The sequence below is a fragment of the Pezoporus wallicus genome, unplaced genomic scaffold, assembly GCF_028554395.1.
Source record: "Pezoporus wallicus isolate ANWC-B61680 ecotype Strahan unplaced genomic scaffold, APGP_CSIRO_Pwel_v1 contig_7073, whole genome shotgun sequence".
In the NCBI taxonomy this organism is placed as follows: Eukaryota; Metazoa; Chordata; class Aves; order Psittaciformes; family Psittacidae; genus Pezoporus; species Pezoporus wallicus.
The window spans coordinates 6788786-6807472 of NW_026641326.1; the positions used below are offsets into that span (position 1 = coordinate 6788786).

Genomic DNA, 18687 nt, shown 5'->3' on the forward strand with positions numbered 1-18687 from the left:
AGCATGGTATACTGTAGCACAAAATTACATACTGAGGCCATCAAATTTGATTTGCATTTGAATCTGGAAGGAGTTGAGGAAGGAGACAGCTGCACAACTTTGTAGCATACTGGAAAGGTTTAGGCATGTCTGCAGTTTTTATGAAAAACCAATCTGAATGAGGAGAAATGCCCTTTCCTTGCCCGTGATCCATTCATCCATTTGCTGCTGAAATCCCTGCCACTTCTTGTCTATTAACTGCTGCCTGAATACCTGCCTCAAAGCAGAAACTCTGCTGTCAAAGCAAAGTGGAAACAGCCAGCAAATTATTGACACAGCACTTTTCCTCCTTTTATTCGCCCCTTGACTGTTTTTCTCTGATGCCTTATCGTGCAGATATACAAAATACATCCTATGTAGAAAAACAAAATTTGTCTTTGGAAACTGAACTATCTGAACTATGATTTTGATGTAAGACAGTAAGGAAATGCTTTTCATAGATTAAGGACCATATTGTGCCTCCTCCAGTCCTACCAAACAGAGCCCACACTGCAAGAAGGTGTATTATCCAGCGAGAGTGTGAGCTGCAGAGTCCTCCGCCAAGTCAAGTTTCTGTTAGTGATGTCATGGTGAAGGAACCCCTTCCTTTACCTTTGGGCTATAAATCTACCCCTCACTATGGTGCTGCCGCTACTGAGTCCTAATGGTCACTGTCTGACCATCCAGCACACAGAGTTCAACCTCCTCTGGGTGTTTGGGAGAATGGCTGAGGCAGCTGGGTTGGGAAAGGCCTTTGGGAATGAGGGAGAGAGAGGAGGAGGAGAGAAGGGGGTTTTAAGAGACATCTGGAAAGGGCAGATGAGTTGCTGAACTGCATTTCACTGATCGCTGCACTGTCAAATGAGTTGGAGTTAGTTCCTCATCCAGAAAAATCAGAATCTAAAAATTTCCACTCAAAGACTTGATCAACAACAAAGCTCTAAAAGTTCTGATGATGCCACTTTCAGTGTAGAAACAGAGATACACCTCTGAAAGAACTACAGCTTGGGGGTTTCCCTTCTGCTCTCATTCTCCTGTGCTGCATCTTATTGCAGTTTTCACTTCTGAGAACATTTCCCCCCTGCCAAAGAACAGTCAGATTTTTCCCTGGGAAGGAGATGTGTTTATCACAAAGGAATATTGCTTCCTTAAACCTCCATGTTTCTGGTGAAATACAACATTTTTTCCTCTAGGACTATATACTAGACTATGTTTTTAAGAGGCAGGAGAAGTAGTGAGAGACAGAATCTCCCTGCTCACTGAGATGTACTACATTTGGCCTTAAGCATCCAGCCTTCAGTCCCAGTTTTGTAAGACTGAGTTAAAGCTGGGGCAAAATCCACCAGGAACAAAAACCTCAGAACTTCAAAATTGGTGTGCATGAGGGGAGAATGCTTTCTGTGACCCCTTTTGCTTACATGTAGGATTCTAAAGTATATACATTTGTTTATCTTTTTGTTCAACCCAGCCAGCAAGGAAATGTGCACTATTATTAATTTATATTCATTTATATGTCTTTCTCTGAGTACTGGGTTTTTAAATATTTTATGGTTTGGGAAATAAATTTCCTTTTAACTATTTTGATCATTTACACATATAGTACCATCCGTTCATATTATCAGCTGCACCTACTGTGACTATTTCATACCCTGTGTACGTGTGTTAATAAAAATTATTAGAAAATCAAATGAAATAAACTACTGCTGTACTTAAAGTATTCGGGTACATTTAGACCCAGTGTAGGCTACAACTACATATAATGGGAGCTTTCCTATAGCATTCAATAGGCTGTCAATCAACCCCTAACATACAACATAGAGCATGTATGTTTATACAAGTGATTAATTCAATACCTGAATTAAGGAGTGTTTTTTTAAACTCTAAAATTTTGTTTGAAAAAAATAGTTCCACTTTCAGGTGGAAAAATTGAAAACCGTATCAGTGAGCTCAATAAAAGCAATGCTAGCTAAGCAAAACCCCCAAACTGCATTTTCAGTGAAATTTTGAATATGATGTTCATAAATAAATCAAGTTTTGATGTTTTCATAACAATTAAACTTAAAAAAAAAGTCTATTTTATACAGCAGATGGGGAAATTTTCAGAATTGCACCTACTGGAAAATAGGAAATGTGAATAAAAAATCACCCAAGGTGCTTCCATCAATGCTAGGAGCATTTTAAAAAATGTTAAATAGCTTTCAAAAGAAAACGTTTTCAGTAACTCTCCTATTAAAATTGTTTCGATCCACTAACAATAGCTAACCATTACCTATGGATGCAGAAGGGAGCCAGCAACTGTTGCAGGAACCTCCCTGCTGTAACCTGGGGAAAAAAGGGTGGGGAAGTTTTGGTTGTTCACTCTGTGCAAGCTCCTCTGCAACTCGCTATATCATGCTAAAAGTAAATTAATTGATGGGCATTAAAGGATGAGTCTGAGACTCATCAGCTCTCTGCAAAGCTAACTTAGGTACTGATCTGGCTTAGCTACTAAGTGTTTTCTCATAAGTGGAAGAGTACAGTTGGGTTTTCCAGTTTGATTTTCTACTGTATCTCCTGGTGATGCTGCTCTTCATGGCTTGCTCTGGTACTGGAGACTGGAGTTGCCATTTCTATTGAAAATACGCAAATGTTTCATATCTCCTAAGATATTAACACTGAGCCACCGGCATGGGATTCATGTACCTCCAAACATTGGGGAATTTGGTGACTAAGCCCAAATTTGTGGCCTGTCCTACTTATATGCCAGAGTCAAAACCAAAAGCAAAATGTGGATGGTTTTACACAAAAATAGCCTTGCAAAAAATCTCCATGATTTAGTAGACCTTAAAAAGAATGCCTAAAGAACTGAAGATGTGCATGTAAAACTGGAAAGTCTATAAATTACCTGAGTGGCTCCCTGAGAGCAGGTGGTCCTCAGCAGCGGTGCTGAGCATCATCTGTCAATGCTGTGCACAGCAATCAGGTGATCTGCAGGAATTTGAGCTCAGAAAATATGAGCAGAGCACTCAGGAGAGCTGGGATCAAGCACTGTGGGTTTAGAATGAGTATAAAAGAAGAAACTGCATTAGCGTGGAAGGAAAATCACCTGAAATGCAGTGACCTTATATCCCACCCTCAGGAAGAATGAGGACTTGCTGTGTTGTAGCTTTTTGTTAGGAGGTATGGGAAGCAAGAAATATCAGAAGCTGAGCTTCCCAGCCATGGCCTGGGAGGGGTTTCATGCTGAATAGGATATACTAAGGTCAAATTTTTCAGTCTGCAACTGTGTGGCTTATGAAAACTCTCTTAATCATTCCAGTTTGGCATGCGCATGCTTTTACTCATTCAACAGCTTTTTCCTGCTGATATATGTTTGCAGCAGATTCAGATGAGCAGAATTCAGTGCATAGCAACTTCCATCCATGTAACAAGTTCATTCTGCTCTCATGTGCCTTTGGTTGTATTTCACACTTTATGAGAAGATACTTCTCACCAAGTCTGAAGTTGAACAGATAGTGAGTGCTTCTGCTCAGTTGTCTGCTTGTGTTTCTGCTGCAAGAGCAGAGTGTCAGACTGTAACAAAAACATTTGAACGTCCAACCCATACTTAACTTATATTGAGATTTACATGTAATTACTCCTTTTTCCTACCAACTTATTTTAATTCATGGCTTTGCCAAACAGAGTGACAGGGAAATCAGTATCTCGGTTGTTTGATAATGAAAAGGTTGTGATTCTGTCATGCTGGATGAGCAGACCTTACAGGGAGAGTGTTGGCTTTCATGCATTTCCCTCTGGAAGCAGCCATGAGAAGGAAGCTAAGCTGCTCAGTTCTTCCTGGGACCTGCCTTTCTGGGACTGGCTTTTCTGGGAAGATGTTTTCTTGCATAAATAGGGTAGGGTCTTTAGGGACTTGGCAGTGTTGGTCTTCTATTTCTAGTCTCATGGGGAATATCTCACCATCTGTGAGAATGTCTCTGAGATCAAGATGATTCATGTGGAGTTGCCTAGTAGTAGATAGTAGAGAGTAGGAGGCATGCAGCATCTCTGTGGCAAAGACAGAGTGCATCATAATGACCAATAACTCTTGGAAAGATGGAGCAGCTCATGGGAGGAGACCCCTTTCCCCAAGCAGTTTAGCTGGGATTTGTTGAGAAGTGGCAAAGGAAAAGTGTCACCATGGGCTAGCCAGAAAACTTTTAAGGTCTAAAAACTTAGAATTTTCAGTCTAATTTTCAGTACTGTTATAATTTTGTGGACTTTAAAGCTAGCAGGGTCTTTGAGAGCTCAGTAAACTGTACACACATAGTCAAGGCAATTTTTTTTCTTTCTCCTTTATTTAGTATTAGGTAGAACTTACTTGCCGTTGATTCTGTTCTCAGTAGTGAGGTGCAATCACTGCCCCTTTTGCCCATGCAGACTAGGCACCATTTCCATGTTTCCATTTTAAAACAGTGCTTTCCTGTGTGCTGTCAGGTCCTGTCTATCACGACGGCAGTGACAGCAGTATATGCCCATCCTCTCCTTTCTCCATGTTTTGAGAATGGACATTGCCTTTTTTGGTTCCCATCAGTGAACTGTGGATAGTGTATGTGGGACACAAGAATCTCCTGACTAGGACATCCAGAGCCCACTGTGCAAATGCTCGTGTGCTGTGCCCTGGTGTGTTTGTGTATTCATTCCTGTTCATCCTTAGCATCACTGACATGATGTTGCCTATTCCATCTTTCTCAGGAAAAAAAGCTAAAATGGCTGTTGAGGATGCTGAGGAATCTGAGAGTGACTGCATAGGGGAGGAAGGACTGGGAAGTCTTAATCTAAAACCAAAATGTTCCAAAGTTTGTTCAGGGGAGAGGAATTAAAAAAACCCAAAACCAAACAAACAAAACCCAACCAGACCTGCTCTTTCCTGAGCAGCTGCTCCCATGTTCAGAGGTACCTGAACTTCTGTGAACTGGTTCATTTATTTCTAACCTGTGCTTAATTTCATATAGTGGCGCCTCTCAGCTTTCCACTATCACTGTTCTAATCTGGGCCCCTTACTTGGATTAATGTCATGGCCTTCGTGACAGGGCAAAATTTGAAGAGTTTATTATGAACAGACATATTATACATACCAATGTATTTACTTTTCCTGTAGACTGCATACCACCAGTAAGAAAGAGTGTTCAAAAATCTGTTACTTGGTACACTCTTCCACCTACTGTATAGCTTTTGCCTGCTTTCCAAAAAGGTAAGGAAAAATCTAGCTTCTTATTTTTTTATTCTCAAATTCTCATTATGATTATTATGACATACATAAATACATGAGGAATGTGCATTAGTGCAGCTGTTACAAGAAGTATCCAACTTAAAAATTGTTCACGGATCCATTACTGCAAGCTCCCTCCCATGTGGGGAGGGTTCCCTGTGGGGAGGGTTCCCTTCCATCCCTCCTTTTGCTTTGAAAACGGGAGACCCAGGATTTGAGCAATTTTAATCTCTGAGCTGTGTCCCAGGAAAACAAGGGACTGGTGGTCTTCTGCTTCCCACCAGTGGAGATCCCAGTAAAGCCTCTGAAGATGTAGGTATTTGATAGCAATTTAAAAAAAAAGGAACAAATGAACAAATCAATGATCAGAAGTTAATTATGGCAATCAGATCTAACAACTAACAAAATGTTTTCTGAGTCATTTCCAGCAGCTTTACCAGCAGGGTTGCCTGGCAGCATAAAAATAACGTTTGCTAATGTGTGAGCAATCTTCTTTATGCTAAAATTATAAATGGTTCAAAAAGAGTTTCCAAAATACTCTTTTTCACCATGGGTGATCCCAGTGACCATTCCTGTGTAACCACGAGTGAACAATTTTTGAGGGCTGGCTTTTTCTGAGTGTTGTGACTGCCTCTGTGGTGATCTTGTGAGCTAATTCCATATCTGTGACTTCGTCAGCCAGGAATTATTGCTTTTCTGATGAAATCAGAGGAATGAGAAAGCATTTCATGTTGGGGACAACTAAGTAACAACCATTAAATATTTCTGCAATTCCATGTGTGCTCAGATGGCTTTGCCCAGTCTTTAGGGTCTTTGCCTGGGTGGGAAGGGTGCTGGCCTGGTTTCTGTGGTGCTGTGCAGTTAGAGCTAGAAGAAATTGCTGTAAAAAGCCTTCAGAATGCTTAGCTGATCCCTAATAGGTGAGAACTTGTATCAGCAAAGGTAGGGATATTGCTTGAATTGAGTGTCTGAGTCACAAGAAAAAAGAATGCTAATATGCTGGTGTAAATTGCCACAGCCCCAGTTGCAACTCAGCTTGTGAAGCTCTTGTGAAATGTTCAAATTGCTTTTTATTGTATTTGAATTGTGCCCACTATTTTAACTTGGCTCCAGAAGAAGGCCTGATTTAAGGTGTGAAGATCTTTAGGAATACCAGGATAACCAATGTAATCGGAGGGCCACGGTCAGAAAGGTTGATGGTGGGGAAATATAACAAAGTAGGAGAAGTAGAGGAGGGTAGAGAGGGCCACTCAAAGCATAATTGCAAATCAAATGTGAAAGACGAAAGGGCAACTATGTGAAGATGAAATTGAAAGAGATGATAATTTTCTTTCAAGAAGGAGAGAAAGAGAAAAGACACCTTAAATCTCAGAGAAATCATTTGTATATATATAAAATAAAAAGAAGGTCAAAATTAAAACAATCAGGAGCTCACAGAGATTCCTGAAGATTACTTTTTTCTGTGCAACTTTATTGTACAGTGTCAGGAAATGCTATCTTCAAAGGTACACACATAATTTTGTCATCCGAGTCCTGTAAAAAGTGATGGGCCACTGGGATTCTTTAAGCAGATTGCAAAATTTGAGCGACACAAAGCTATGACAAATGCTACAATCGAGGATGGTTTGGGCTTGCGATGGTCTTGCTTATGCCAGTGCTCTTCTGCATCAGGTTTTGTTTTCCATTTCTCACCCATGAGTGTTTCTGTTCCAGCTGGGCTGATTGTTGTAGCTTTGGTTGCTATGTTTTGATTTGTTCTTCCAGGAATACAAAACAAGAACCAGCAAGAAACAATATACTGTATTAAAAGCAAAGCAGCGATATCAGGAAAACATCAACTTAGTTGTAAATTGACACTTGTTTTGCAAGTAACATATTTGCGTGTGGGTATGAACACTGTGCTTAAGCTGTTACTTGACTATATCAGTTTCTGCTATGTGATGCAGGGAGAGATGCGTTTATAATGTTTTTAAGTTGTTTCCTGTGAGTGACAAATAGGACTTCTTTATTATTGGAACTAATGAAAATAAAAGGCTTGAAGAACTCTACATTATATCTGGGTCAGGGAAAAAATTGTCCATCTTCTGGGCAGGGCAAACAAACATCAAATGCTTTTGTAGAGCTGTAGAGTCACATTTGGTAAGGTAGAAATACTTGCAGCACTTTTCTCCCAGTCCATTGCCAAGCAATATGTCTACACATCAGGAGGAGGAAACAGCCCAGTGAGTAAAATCTTTGTGATATCTGAAAGACCTGGATCCATCACATGGGTTTTTGGAGCCTCCCGGTGTATGCCTGGCAAGTAGTGCCATGCCTGCCTCCCCCCCACCTTGATGATGATTGTAAGATGCTCATGCATTGCAGATGGGATCATGTAAGTCCCAGAAAGACAGCTCCTCTGTTTTGCTGCCTTCCAGACTTGCCGAGCAGGACTATAGGGTTTTGAGGGCAACAGTCCGGGGCATCGTGCCAAGATCAGTCAATTCTTCTTCTAAGGTGATGCAAAGACTGTGCCTTTCTTTGGTGTGCCCCTTCAGCACACTGGAGTTATTGAGCTCTTTGCCATGTATGCAATACACACTGTTTAACAGGGATTCACTTCAGTATAAGAAGGACAAAGCAAACCATGGTATGGGTTACTGTTTTGCTCTGGGATGGACCTGAGTGATGCCTATGAGCTTGCTGTGCTCTGAAGTCTGTCATAACACAGTCAAGAAGAGACTAAGTGGAGAATATCCCCCTGCATTTTCGGTTGGATTAATATTACTGGGCATTGTTATTTTGGTTGCTTTTTGCAACTAGATGGTACTGTCAGTCCTTCAGTCCATAAAGCTGTTTTAGCAGGGATAATGGCGAAACACTGCAACTCATCAGCAACCTTTTATCGTTTTTCTGTCTTTTTTGTTGAACTTCAACTCATTCTGGGCCAGATGCCAAGCATGTCTAAACCACAGTGGTCCCATTGCTTTGAAGAAGAAATGTCAATTCATATTAGCTGTAGCTCTGCCCTCACATTTTCTAACAGCAGATAACCTTTCCACCTCAGCTACGTGCTGCAGTGCTCAGCTGCCAAGGGTTAAGAACACAAAGAGGAGCGGCTACCTGCTCAGCAGAAATATTTTCTGAACTTTGTACTGCAGCTGGCAGATTCTTGAACTCTGCATTCCTCCTGAATTCACGTTGGGTTTCCCCAAAGCTGGTCCTCTGCGCTGCTTTGGGCAATGCGTAGATCTCCAGTACTAACTGAATTAACTTGAAAATGCCAATCGCTGTACAATTACAGTTATATTAGGAATGAGGGTAGCTCGGCCACAATGCAAGGCAGGAGCTCTCCTCCCAGGGCTTGGGCACAGTATGCTGCTTCCAAAAAGTTTTCAGTTGTTTTACAAGTCACTTTTCACTTGATCAGTATGCAGAAGAAGTTCCGTGGTGATTGCAAAGTGTTGAAGTCATTCATAAGGCATGTGTAGCACCACCTTGTGTGAAGTCATTAAGTTTCTTGGTCCTATCTCTCCTAAGATATATGCCCAATTACTTAGATTATGCTATAATGAAGCTGTTGTGATGTGGTCATGACATGGTTTTAAACTGGTCTTGGGCTTCTGTTGACAGAGGTAAATAGTTCGAATTACCTTCTAGTGCCAAAGATTTTCTGCGCCTGTTCTCCTTGCCCTCGGTCTGCGCAAGACAGGGTATGAGAACAATGGCATCAGTATGCATCCACCGCAATAGCACCAGCTGTGCTATGGTCTGTAGAGCTTCATCTGCAGAACAGATTTTCAGTCATAGTGAGGGAACTCCAGCATAAAATGTATGAACAAATCCACTTCCCTTTTTAGCAAGTTTTTCAGTTAAAATTGGGTTTCTGTCACCCTCCTGCTGGAAGGCTCACTTCTTTAAGAGCACAGACTTCCCCTGTTGTCCTCTAAGTTAGAAAACATGAGTGTTCTGAAGTGCCAAAATGTGATTTCAAGTCAGGACTTGGCTGGTCCGTCCATTTGCAGGAGCTCAGGTTTGTGTTTTGTTTTCAGCTACTTTTTACTGCAGAACTTGAGTATTTTTGCTTTCTCTTACACTCAACATGCTCTGGACATGGTGCAAAGGACCATGTCCTGCCCGTGGCATGGGGTTGCCTAGATGACCTTTAAAGATTCCTTCCAACCCAAACTGCCCTATTACTGTGTGCCTAGGCAGTATATGGGAATTCAAGGGAACATGTATTTTGTTGCAGTGCAGTGACTGCAGCATTGCATCTGGTGTCTTTCCTTGCAGCATACGCTGGCTCTTGTCTCCTGCCAGTCCCACATGTTGCTGCCTGCGGTTCCCCACCCTGCGGTCTGAAGGGGAGGACCAGGGCATGACTTGCTGTGCTTGTGGTAGGAGACCTGCAGAAATGCTGCTCAAAACTGATTGTGGAGTACTTACTTATTAAATCTTCAGAAAAAAATGTGTTTGCAGTAGACTGTATTGTAATTGCTCCCCCTCAGGAGCATTAACTCATTTTTATGTAACCTTGCATAATATAGTTTGATAAAGCGGATAAAACATGATTTTCTGTTGTACTGCACTATGAACCATAGGTGCATTTCTTATTTTCCATTTTCTACAGTTCAAGGAGGGGAGGGGATTAATCCCTTCTCTCATCTGATTTCAATCCTTTGTCACCACACAGTCTTTCTCCTTAGTGGTCACTCCCTGTTGGGGTCACATCTCTAATGTGCAGACACTAACGGAGAGATGCACACAGATTCCTTCTATGTGCCGTTAGGCTCCTTGCACTTCAGTATATTTGCAATTTTAAGCTGGAAACTGGCATGTAAGTATTTATTCTAGAAATTACTTATTCATTAGCACGTTTTCCACACCATAGCCCAGCTACATTTGATGAGATTGAGCAGCTGAACAACCTTTAATTTTGTACACACCACGGGGTATCTGTAATAAGGCCTGTTTTCCATGGATACAGTTTTGCTGGTTTGATGTTGTCTTATTTACTTTTTAAAAGATTTATGCAGATACAGCCTCTAAAGAGATGAAGATGTGCAGACCAATATGCTGGAAAGAAAAGAGTTTGGTATGCTATGAAGAGTATGCTATGACGAGTGAAAATTGAATGTGCTATTTGATGTTGTTGACACATTCATTGGTTTTTGTGCGTTCCTATTCCCATGCTGTCCTCAGACCTGTTTTTGACCATCAGAGCAGAGCAGAGTCCTCCGTGCAGGGCAGCAGATCAGCACCCCATCCCTGCATCTACCAGCATGGGTCCATGGCAGCCACTTTCTCCACGTTTCTCCTCTGAAAAAGGGAATGTCATAGAATCACAGCATGGTTTGGTTGGAAGGGACCTTAATGCTCATCCAATTCCAGCCCGCTGCCATGGGCAGGGGCACATCCCACTAGATCAGGTTGCTTCAAGTCCTGTCCAACCTGGCCTTGAACACTGCCAGAGATGGGGCAGCCACAGCTTCTCTGGACAACCTGTGCCAGTGCCTCAGCACCCTCACAGGAATGAGGAAGAGAATTTCTTCCTTTTATCTAATCTAAACCTATCCTCTTTCAGTTATTTTCAATCTATCCTCTTTCAAGGATGGACTTTTGTTCTGAGAATGTAATTCCTCCTCTTCCTTCCATTTGCATTTGCATATTCAATTTACATCTTAATGTTTGCCAGTTTCTCAAGGTCTCAATATCCATTTGAATCCATGTTTTCTTTCAGGTTTAAGTACCTGTGACAACATCCTGTTGCCTGGCAGTCAAACTTGTGCCAGAAATTATTCTCTCCCTAACCATCTTGAGTGGTACAGGGAGGGTTGCGTTTATCGTTCTTGGCAATTCAGGGTTAAACTCTTTTCATGACATTTCAAACTGTGAAAGGTATTCATCACGATGGATCTATATTTTTTAAGCCATAACAACACTTTTTATGGCTGAGAGCAGTATGTGTTGTTTGAAAGTTTCATTTAAAACCTCTCAGAAATGAGTCTTTAGCAACTGATGCTTGAATGAGACCTAAAGGTAGGTTGAGGAAGCCAGGTCTTTGTTCTTTTGACTTTGTTAAGCATAGCCGCCTCCAGCTACTCAGGAGAATTTATTTATTATAAATACATATTAAAATATTTATTTTAATATTATTATATGGCCAGGAAATTTTGTTGGAAAAACTCTTAGTTGTGCCAATAAGAGGCCAGATGTTGCCATGGGACCCTGGGGAGTTTGCAGCCTCTGGGTGCAGTATGGCTCCTCCTGTTTGAACATTTGGGGATTGGGTTACTTTCCTTTTTTACATCTCAAAGTACCTACTTCTGATGATGCACTTTAATAAGTTCACATAATTGCATGCTCCCATATTAATTATTTTGTAGACTGTCTCACACCTTCCCTGACTTACATGATACAAAGCTCGTAAATATGCAGGAAAGTGTTAGACAGACTGTTTCTTTTTTCAAAAGCTGAAATTTTTTATTCTCTTAAATGGCCACCTTATAGTTTGATGTTTGAACAGTGTTAGCTAAAAGACATTATTAATGACTAAAGTGCTTTGAATATTAAAAGGTAGGTAGATATATGTCTTTGAGACACAAATTAGTATTAATTAGTATATTGGTATTCCTCCTTTGTTCCATTGTTTGTCTTTTTAGGTGATCTTTTTTCCTATGAAATTTAGAAGAGAAGTGAGCATATATTGTTATACCTCATGGTCCAGTCCCTCTCTGGCTTTTTTGCTAATAAACTCTTAGTAGCACTGAGTTGTCCCTTTGACTAATTTATCAGTCCTTACACCCTCTCGGGGAGAATTTCTCAAATTCATGAATTGTAATATCAGGGAAAAGACGCGGACTTTTGGCTCTCTTTTCTTCCATATATTTATAATGACTCTCTTTCTGCTGAGCCGGGTAAATGTCACCTTGACAGGACTCACTTCTTGCTGTTCTCACACGGTAGCTTGCTGTAGTCTCTTACATGCACTCACATCCTCATCTGCATTAGGGAAGTGACTCAGATAAAGAGTTGTAAGATTATGAAATCAGACTTGACATTCTCAGCTTAATTTCACTGATATCATTGGCATCACCAGACTAGGACATTGCAATATTTGGAGTTATATTTCTTTTCTCCCCTGTGCAAGCAGTAGGAAGCATTGCAGTTGCATCTTGCAGCTTTCAGGATGTGTAATCTTTTAATTGTTACTGCTACTATAATTCTAACAAGAGCAGCCGTGACTCATAACCGCTGGTGCAAACCTGATTCAATATAATCAGGAATCCTCCAAACCCAAGAAAGGACTCAGATGCACAATGTTGTCTGGCCACTGAGGGTAGAAGCGTGGATAGTTTGACTGGAAGTAGCTAGAAAAGAGACTGAGAACAACCAACAGCCTTTAAATCGAAGACTGAAGTCACATAGAATCATAGAATAGTTAGGGTTGGAAAGGAACTTAAGATCATTTAGTTCCAACCACCTGCCATGTGCAGAGACAAAGTATATGCTATACTTTGTACTGTGTTTTGGCCTCTGAGGTAGTATGGAAGCTGGATTTGAGGTTTTACAATTTAGAATCTTTGCAGATTTTCTTGATCTTGTTTGCAATTTGTGATTTTTGACTGTTAGAGAATGTTTTGCATCCATTTTAGTTTGCCTGTGGTTATTATGGTCAGCTAATTGAATTTGTTAAACTAGTATTCTTATTAACAGTTAGACAAGGGGCCATCACCAGCTGATGCTGCAGGCCTTTTTCCAAGAGAACACACTGATATAAGGCTGAGCACTCCTCATCTCGCTGCATGGCCTCCATGGAGTGGGGTGTGATTAAATACTAGGGCTTGGTATGCAGACAGAACAGAAGAGAAAGGCCTTCAGTGCATGCTTGAGATGCAGTATCCTGGAAAAGAAAATATTTTGAATGCACTGTGAAGTGCCATGCTCGTGCTTAAATTTGATGCTCAGTAGCCATTTGCTGGTGTAATACAATTCCTTTCAGCTCAGTGGTAGCGGTGAGGGATGTCCTTGCTTGCACACATCATCCTCCCCAGCAGCAGCCAGCAGCACATGCCTGAGATATACATTTTATGTTCCTGTTCATCAAAGCAAGGTATATACTCCTTTAAAAAATTCTGTACTGAATTAAAACATTTATGAAGAAGTTCTGCTTCAGTCCCCATGCAATGGTTTTGCAGCCATCAGCACCATCACAGCTGTCACATACTGCAGGGAGACATCTAACATCTGCTTTAGAGTGAGTAGCTTACATTTGTGATGAAATCTATGTAGATTATAAGGTTAGGTGTGAAACCTGTATTAAATGAGTGACTTAATTTTTTTCCTCCCTCAGGTATAAAGGAGGTCTATTCATAGCTCTCCCTGAAGTAACAGGATTGAACATACACGGCAGTGAAGTTCAGTCAACAAAAAGATCACACCAGCAGATCTGATGGGAAAACACTCTTTCTTTTTTTCTCTGCAGAAAGAGGGTCCATGGCTTGCTGAGAGCAAGTGGAGCAACTTCCTCTTGGATTTGGCTATTGGGATGTCAGTTCTGTGTCAGACCTAGTGGCTTTGCTGCTTTTTTTTTTCTCAAAACAAAAAATCTTTTATGTTTTTCTTCTTTTTTTTTTCTTTTGTGTATTTTTCTGAGATTAATGATTTGAAATCATCAGAGTTGAGTCTTTAGTGGAACAGCTCCAGGCAAGCAGGTGCAAAGTATTTTCAGCAGCAGGTAGGACCAGTGGCAATGGGTTGGCTGAAAGAGCATTTGTTCACAGACCTACTAAAGATTTGGTAAGCAAGTTCAAAAGGCTAATCATAGTAATAATGGAATAAAGAGACCAGGAAAGCTGAAAATAAGCAATATTACAGGTAAATGAAGTTCTCAAAGACATGAATTCATGCACTCTGCGCATGATTACAATCATGAAGAAAACTGTTCAAAGATTGTATAGATAAGAATAGGAATAAACCTTGATGGTAGAAAATCATTGTGCTACAGTCAACAGGACTATAAAAGAAATGATGGCTGTCACACAACCAAGCATAGCCCAGCAGCTGCCCACTGGTGACAGGCACATTTATCTGATAGCTGTCATGCTGCTGGTCAAGGTTTTTTTGCATCTGCAGTACACAGGCACAGGTCTTGTAATGTCACACAGCCCGTTCCTGTGTGCGGTTGTGTATCTTTGGTGATTTTACCCAAGCCGTGATATATTTTGTCACCTTGTGGAAAAAAAACTATTGAAAATCTCAGTGTGGCACTCAGAAATGACAGTGCTGATGAACTGGAGGAGCATGTGAGTAAAACGAGTGTGAGGCACGGCTGAGCGTTCATTTGTCACTGACATAAAATAATACCGTAAAATGCGATAGATATTATTTTATGTTGACACAGGCAGCAAGCAGAATGCATTTATGCAGCAGGGGCCTGGGTTGGTTTGTTTTTTGGGGACAGCAAACAGCAGCAAATAAAGGGCTCATAAGAAATAGGCCTTTCTCAGTGTTTTTCTCTTATTGCAAATAGGCACCACTTTCATACCTGGAAAACTTCACGGAGGGTGTGGGGTGGCTTAATTGGCTTCAGGAAAGGAAATGTGGGCACCTCTTTCCGTGACATATGGCAGTACATTAATGAGGAGAGCATCCTTTTCTTCATTAAAAGTATTTTGACTTTGGGATGAGATTGTTGGTTTTGAACTGTAACAGCAAGGAAAAAGGAATGCTCTTATTTTCTAACCATAATGCGAAAAGGGAGAGAATTAGGTTCATGGCTAAATACTTGTAAATGCCCATGAAACAATGGGCACACATAATAGGAAAGAAAGGCTTTCCAGTCCCAGGACCTATGCTTGGCTAAGTTACTCCTCTGTAACTCAGAGCACTAAGTCTTACCTCAAAGGAGAATCTGGCACTGCCTCTAGTGAAATGCCTGTTCTTGCTCTTCAGAGGAAAAAGAAAGAGAAAAAAACACCACAGTTGCCATAGTTACACCACTTGTCATGATGCTTATCATGTCTGTGGAATAAAGAGCCTTATATTAAATCTGTACTCTTATTAATATCAGCTGTTAAACATTTCCAGGATATTTGAAATCAAGACTTTCTGCAGAAAAAAAAGGTAAATTCGATTGCAGCAGAATTGTTCTGTTTAACCATGCAGCTCAGTGTGTAATTTTGTTAGACACTGTGTTAAAGAGTTATATACTTTGAATAAATTTTCCAATTAATTTAGCTCCTTTCTCTTCATGAACATTCTTGATTTTTCTGTTAAGATTTTTGCCACTTGCAGCTCTTTGCCAATTAGTTTGAGCAGGCCAAGGAGAAGAAAAGGAAGGGAGCTGCCTTCAGGTGAGGACCCACCCCTTGACAGTGGTACAGTGTTGGGTTTGCTCCATACTGATTTCAGACTTCCCACGTGAGGGGGATGAAGGCTGTGACTGCTGTGCACATGCATGTGTCCTTGTTTGCTTTCCAGGGCAAACATACCCCAAATATCCATATAGATCACAAACACATACACACGTGTTCCCTGTGGAAGGATCACAAGTCTGCGCATCTTCTTAATGTCAAGGGATCTGTGGTTTGATGTGGTATTATGCTTCTGGTTTAAGCTGCTATGGTAAATTATAAAGCATTTGGGGAATACAGTTTAAAGTGGTTTTTCATATGTACAGTAGAGGCTAATGCAGAAAGAGTGCATTTACTGCTCTCTGATGACCCTTGGGCAGTCACCCCTGGACTTCCTTGTGCAAGGTGGTTCTCCTTTGGGGCAGTACCACAGTGTCACCCTCCCAGTGGTGGGTCTTGCCAGAAATTGCCCATAGCCAAAAGTCCCTGCACAGCATTCATTCCCATTTATATGGTGTTAATCTTGCCAGTAGCATCACAGGGCTGGAGCTCTACAAATCCTTCCCTGGAGGCAAAGGTAGCAGATTCCAGGCCTTGCAAGCAAAGCCACGCTGTGCTGTACCCAGTGTTTGTCAAGGGAAATTCATCTCTTTAGAGAAGAGGGTGTACCAATAAGAACCAGCTATCCATGGGATGTTGAAGTGTTTGTTCAGTCTTTTCTGTTTCTTTATATTTCCTGGCAAGAAAAAATGGAGCAATAAAAATGACACTTACTGTTACTTAAAATAAAACTATGACCTGTTTCTCTAACACAGGGAGGTTGTAATCAGTGTAAGCTTGTCATTCATATCTGATGATAGCTTCAGATTAAGTCCTTTGGCAAGATGATGTTTTTCTCCTCCTTGCCTCCTTGTCACGCGCAGCAGGAGCAGAGTTGTGGTTTGCCCATAAATGTGATTGATGGTGAATGGAGAGTTTATAGGTTTGGAGACTGGCTTAGACAAAATCCAAATTCTGCAAGTTTTCTCTCCAGGTGTCATCTTGGTTTCAGTTTTCTATTGGAAAACAGTTTTTATGTCCAAATTGTGAGAAATACAGATCTGGTTCTGACTCTGTGAGAGCCTGGGTTGTTTAGCTGAACAGCCTGATTTGTTTTAGCCCAGGCACCACATAGAGATACAGCCACTGCATTCAGCAGGCTGTTTGGACGTTAATGCACTAGTTTGTAGGAAAAAAAAACCCTTAAAATAAAGAGAGTAGGTAATGGAATTGTTTGTAATTCATTAAATGACTAAACAGAAAATACCTAACTTGTTAATCTAACTCACTCTGAAACCCATAACTGAATACAGTTGGAGGGAAAAGAAACTAAAAAAGTGGTTGTTCAATCCCATGTTCTTGTTGTTTGGCAACTGCACAGAATTTTCTTGGGTTTTTTTGTTTTTTTTTAAAGTAGAATGATTAATTAGAAAAACATTTTCAGTTCTTTGAATGGATAAACTACCTAGACATGCAGAGTTGTATTTGCTGAAAGTGGGTGTAAGAAAGAAAATCATTACTTGTGTGATTACTTTATAATGCTACATTTACTTGTATGTCTGCTGGGTTAAAACCCAGGTATTTGTACAAGGAAGTGCCAGGGTTAAAGCTAGGATAGAGACCATCTGAGGAAGTCCCTAAACTTTAGGTGATATCAGAAATGGGCTGGGTGTTTTTTCCTGTTTTGTTGCCCAGTGGCTGGAGAGAAGGAAACAATACCTTACAGGTGCCAGCACAAGGGATAGGGAGATATGCAGGACCCGGCAGGAAAGCATGGCTCCCTCTATGCTGGGCACTGGAGGGCAGCAGCCATGCTCCCACTGTGCTGAGGGGCAGGGAAGAGCCTGGGAAGAGGTGGAAGGAGCAGCAGCATGAGACCTTGGGGGATGTTTAGGGACCAGTTCAGGAGCAAAGTCAGGGGGTACAGAGGAATTGTCCTTGTAGCTCTGACTCCAGGAGTACTCTGGGATGTTTCAGGCGATCACTCAGCTCTCAGCAGAGCCTGGCTTCCCAGGTAACATAACCAAAGCACTATTAATTACTTTGTTTTAAGCAGGTGAAAATAATTGGCTACTATTTGTTATCTTTCCAACAGCATTCAAACGGAAACATTCTAAATGTAGTTTAAATTAGTATGTGTTCTGTACTATTGGCTCCAATTAATATGAATTGGTTTTGTTTCTTCCCTGCCGTAACCTCATAAGGACTTTGAAGCACATTTCCTAAGATCCTGTCCACGTTTCCAGCTCTGTGATGGGGCTGCTGTGCGCTCCCGCCTGCAGGGAAGTGCTGTGGATTTAGTTGATGTGATGGTTCATGCAGCGGCTCTGCTGGGAATTTGCTCCCTCTGTGAGCTCCTCAATGCCTCCTCTGCTCAGTGCAGGATTTCTGCTTCCCACCTAGCCCCCTAACTTTATGCCACCACTATGTGCATCCTGCGTGGCTGCTCTTTGTGCCAGGTCTTCTTTAAGACCCTCTGAAATCTTTAATTTGTTTGAATCATAGAATCACAGAATAGTTAGGGTTGGAAAGGACCTTAAGATCATCAAGTTCCAACTCCCATGCCATGGGCAGGGACACCTCACACTAAACCATCTCACCCAAGGCTTCGTCCAACCTAGTCTTGAACACTGCCAGGGATGGAGCATTCACAACCTCCCTGGGCAACCCATTCCAGTGCCTCACCACCCTAACAGGAAAAAATTTCCTCCTTATATCCAATCTAAACTTCCCCTGGTTAAGTTTTAACCCGTTAGTCCTTGCCCTGTCACTACAGTCCCTAATGAAGAGTCCCTCCCCAGCATCCCTATAGGGCCCCTTCATATACTGGAAGGCTGTTATGAGGTCTCCACTCAGCCTTCTCTTCTCCAGGCTGAACAGCCCCAACTTTCTCAGCCTGTCTTCATACGGGAGGTGCTCCAGTCCCCTGATCATCCTCGTGGCCCTTCTCTGGTTTGTTCCAACAGTTCCATGTCCCTTTTATGTTGAGGACACCAGAACTGCACACAGTACTTGAGGTGAGGTCTCACGAGAACAGAGTAGAGGGGCAGGATCACCTCCTTTGAC

The 18687-nt window shown here is 41.5% G+C and overlaps 1 protein-coding gene across 8 annotated transcripts in view; it reads left to right on the forward strand.

The window, feature by feature from the left end:
* Positions 1–18687, forward strand: part of GRM7 (glutamate metabotropic receptor 7) — a 298007-nt gene that overhangs the window by 264254 nt on the left and 15066 nt on the right. For 2 of the 8 annotated variants that reach the window (XM_057422886.1, XM_057422879.1), the window contains one exon: positions 5138–5230. The exons of 4 other annotated variants lie outside the window; for them this stretch is intronic. In XM_057422886.1, the coding sequence (XP_057278869.1) occupies positions 5138–5208 (71 nt within the window). In that variant the 3' untranslated portion in view covers positions 5209–5230. Of the gene's footprint in view, positions 1–5137; positions 5231–13580; positions 13821–18687 lie in introns of those variants that run through there. 2 more of the 8 variants (XM_057422880.1, XM_057422882.1) reach the window with 2 other exon arrangements.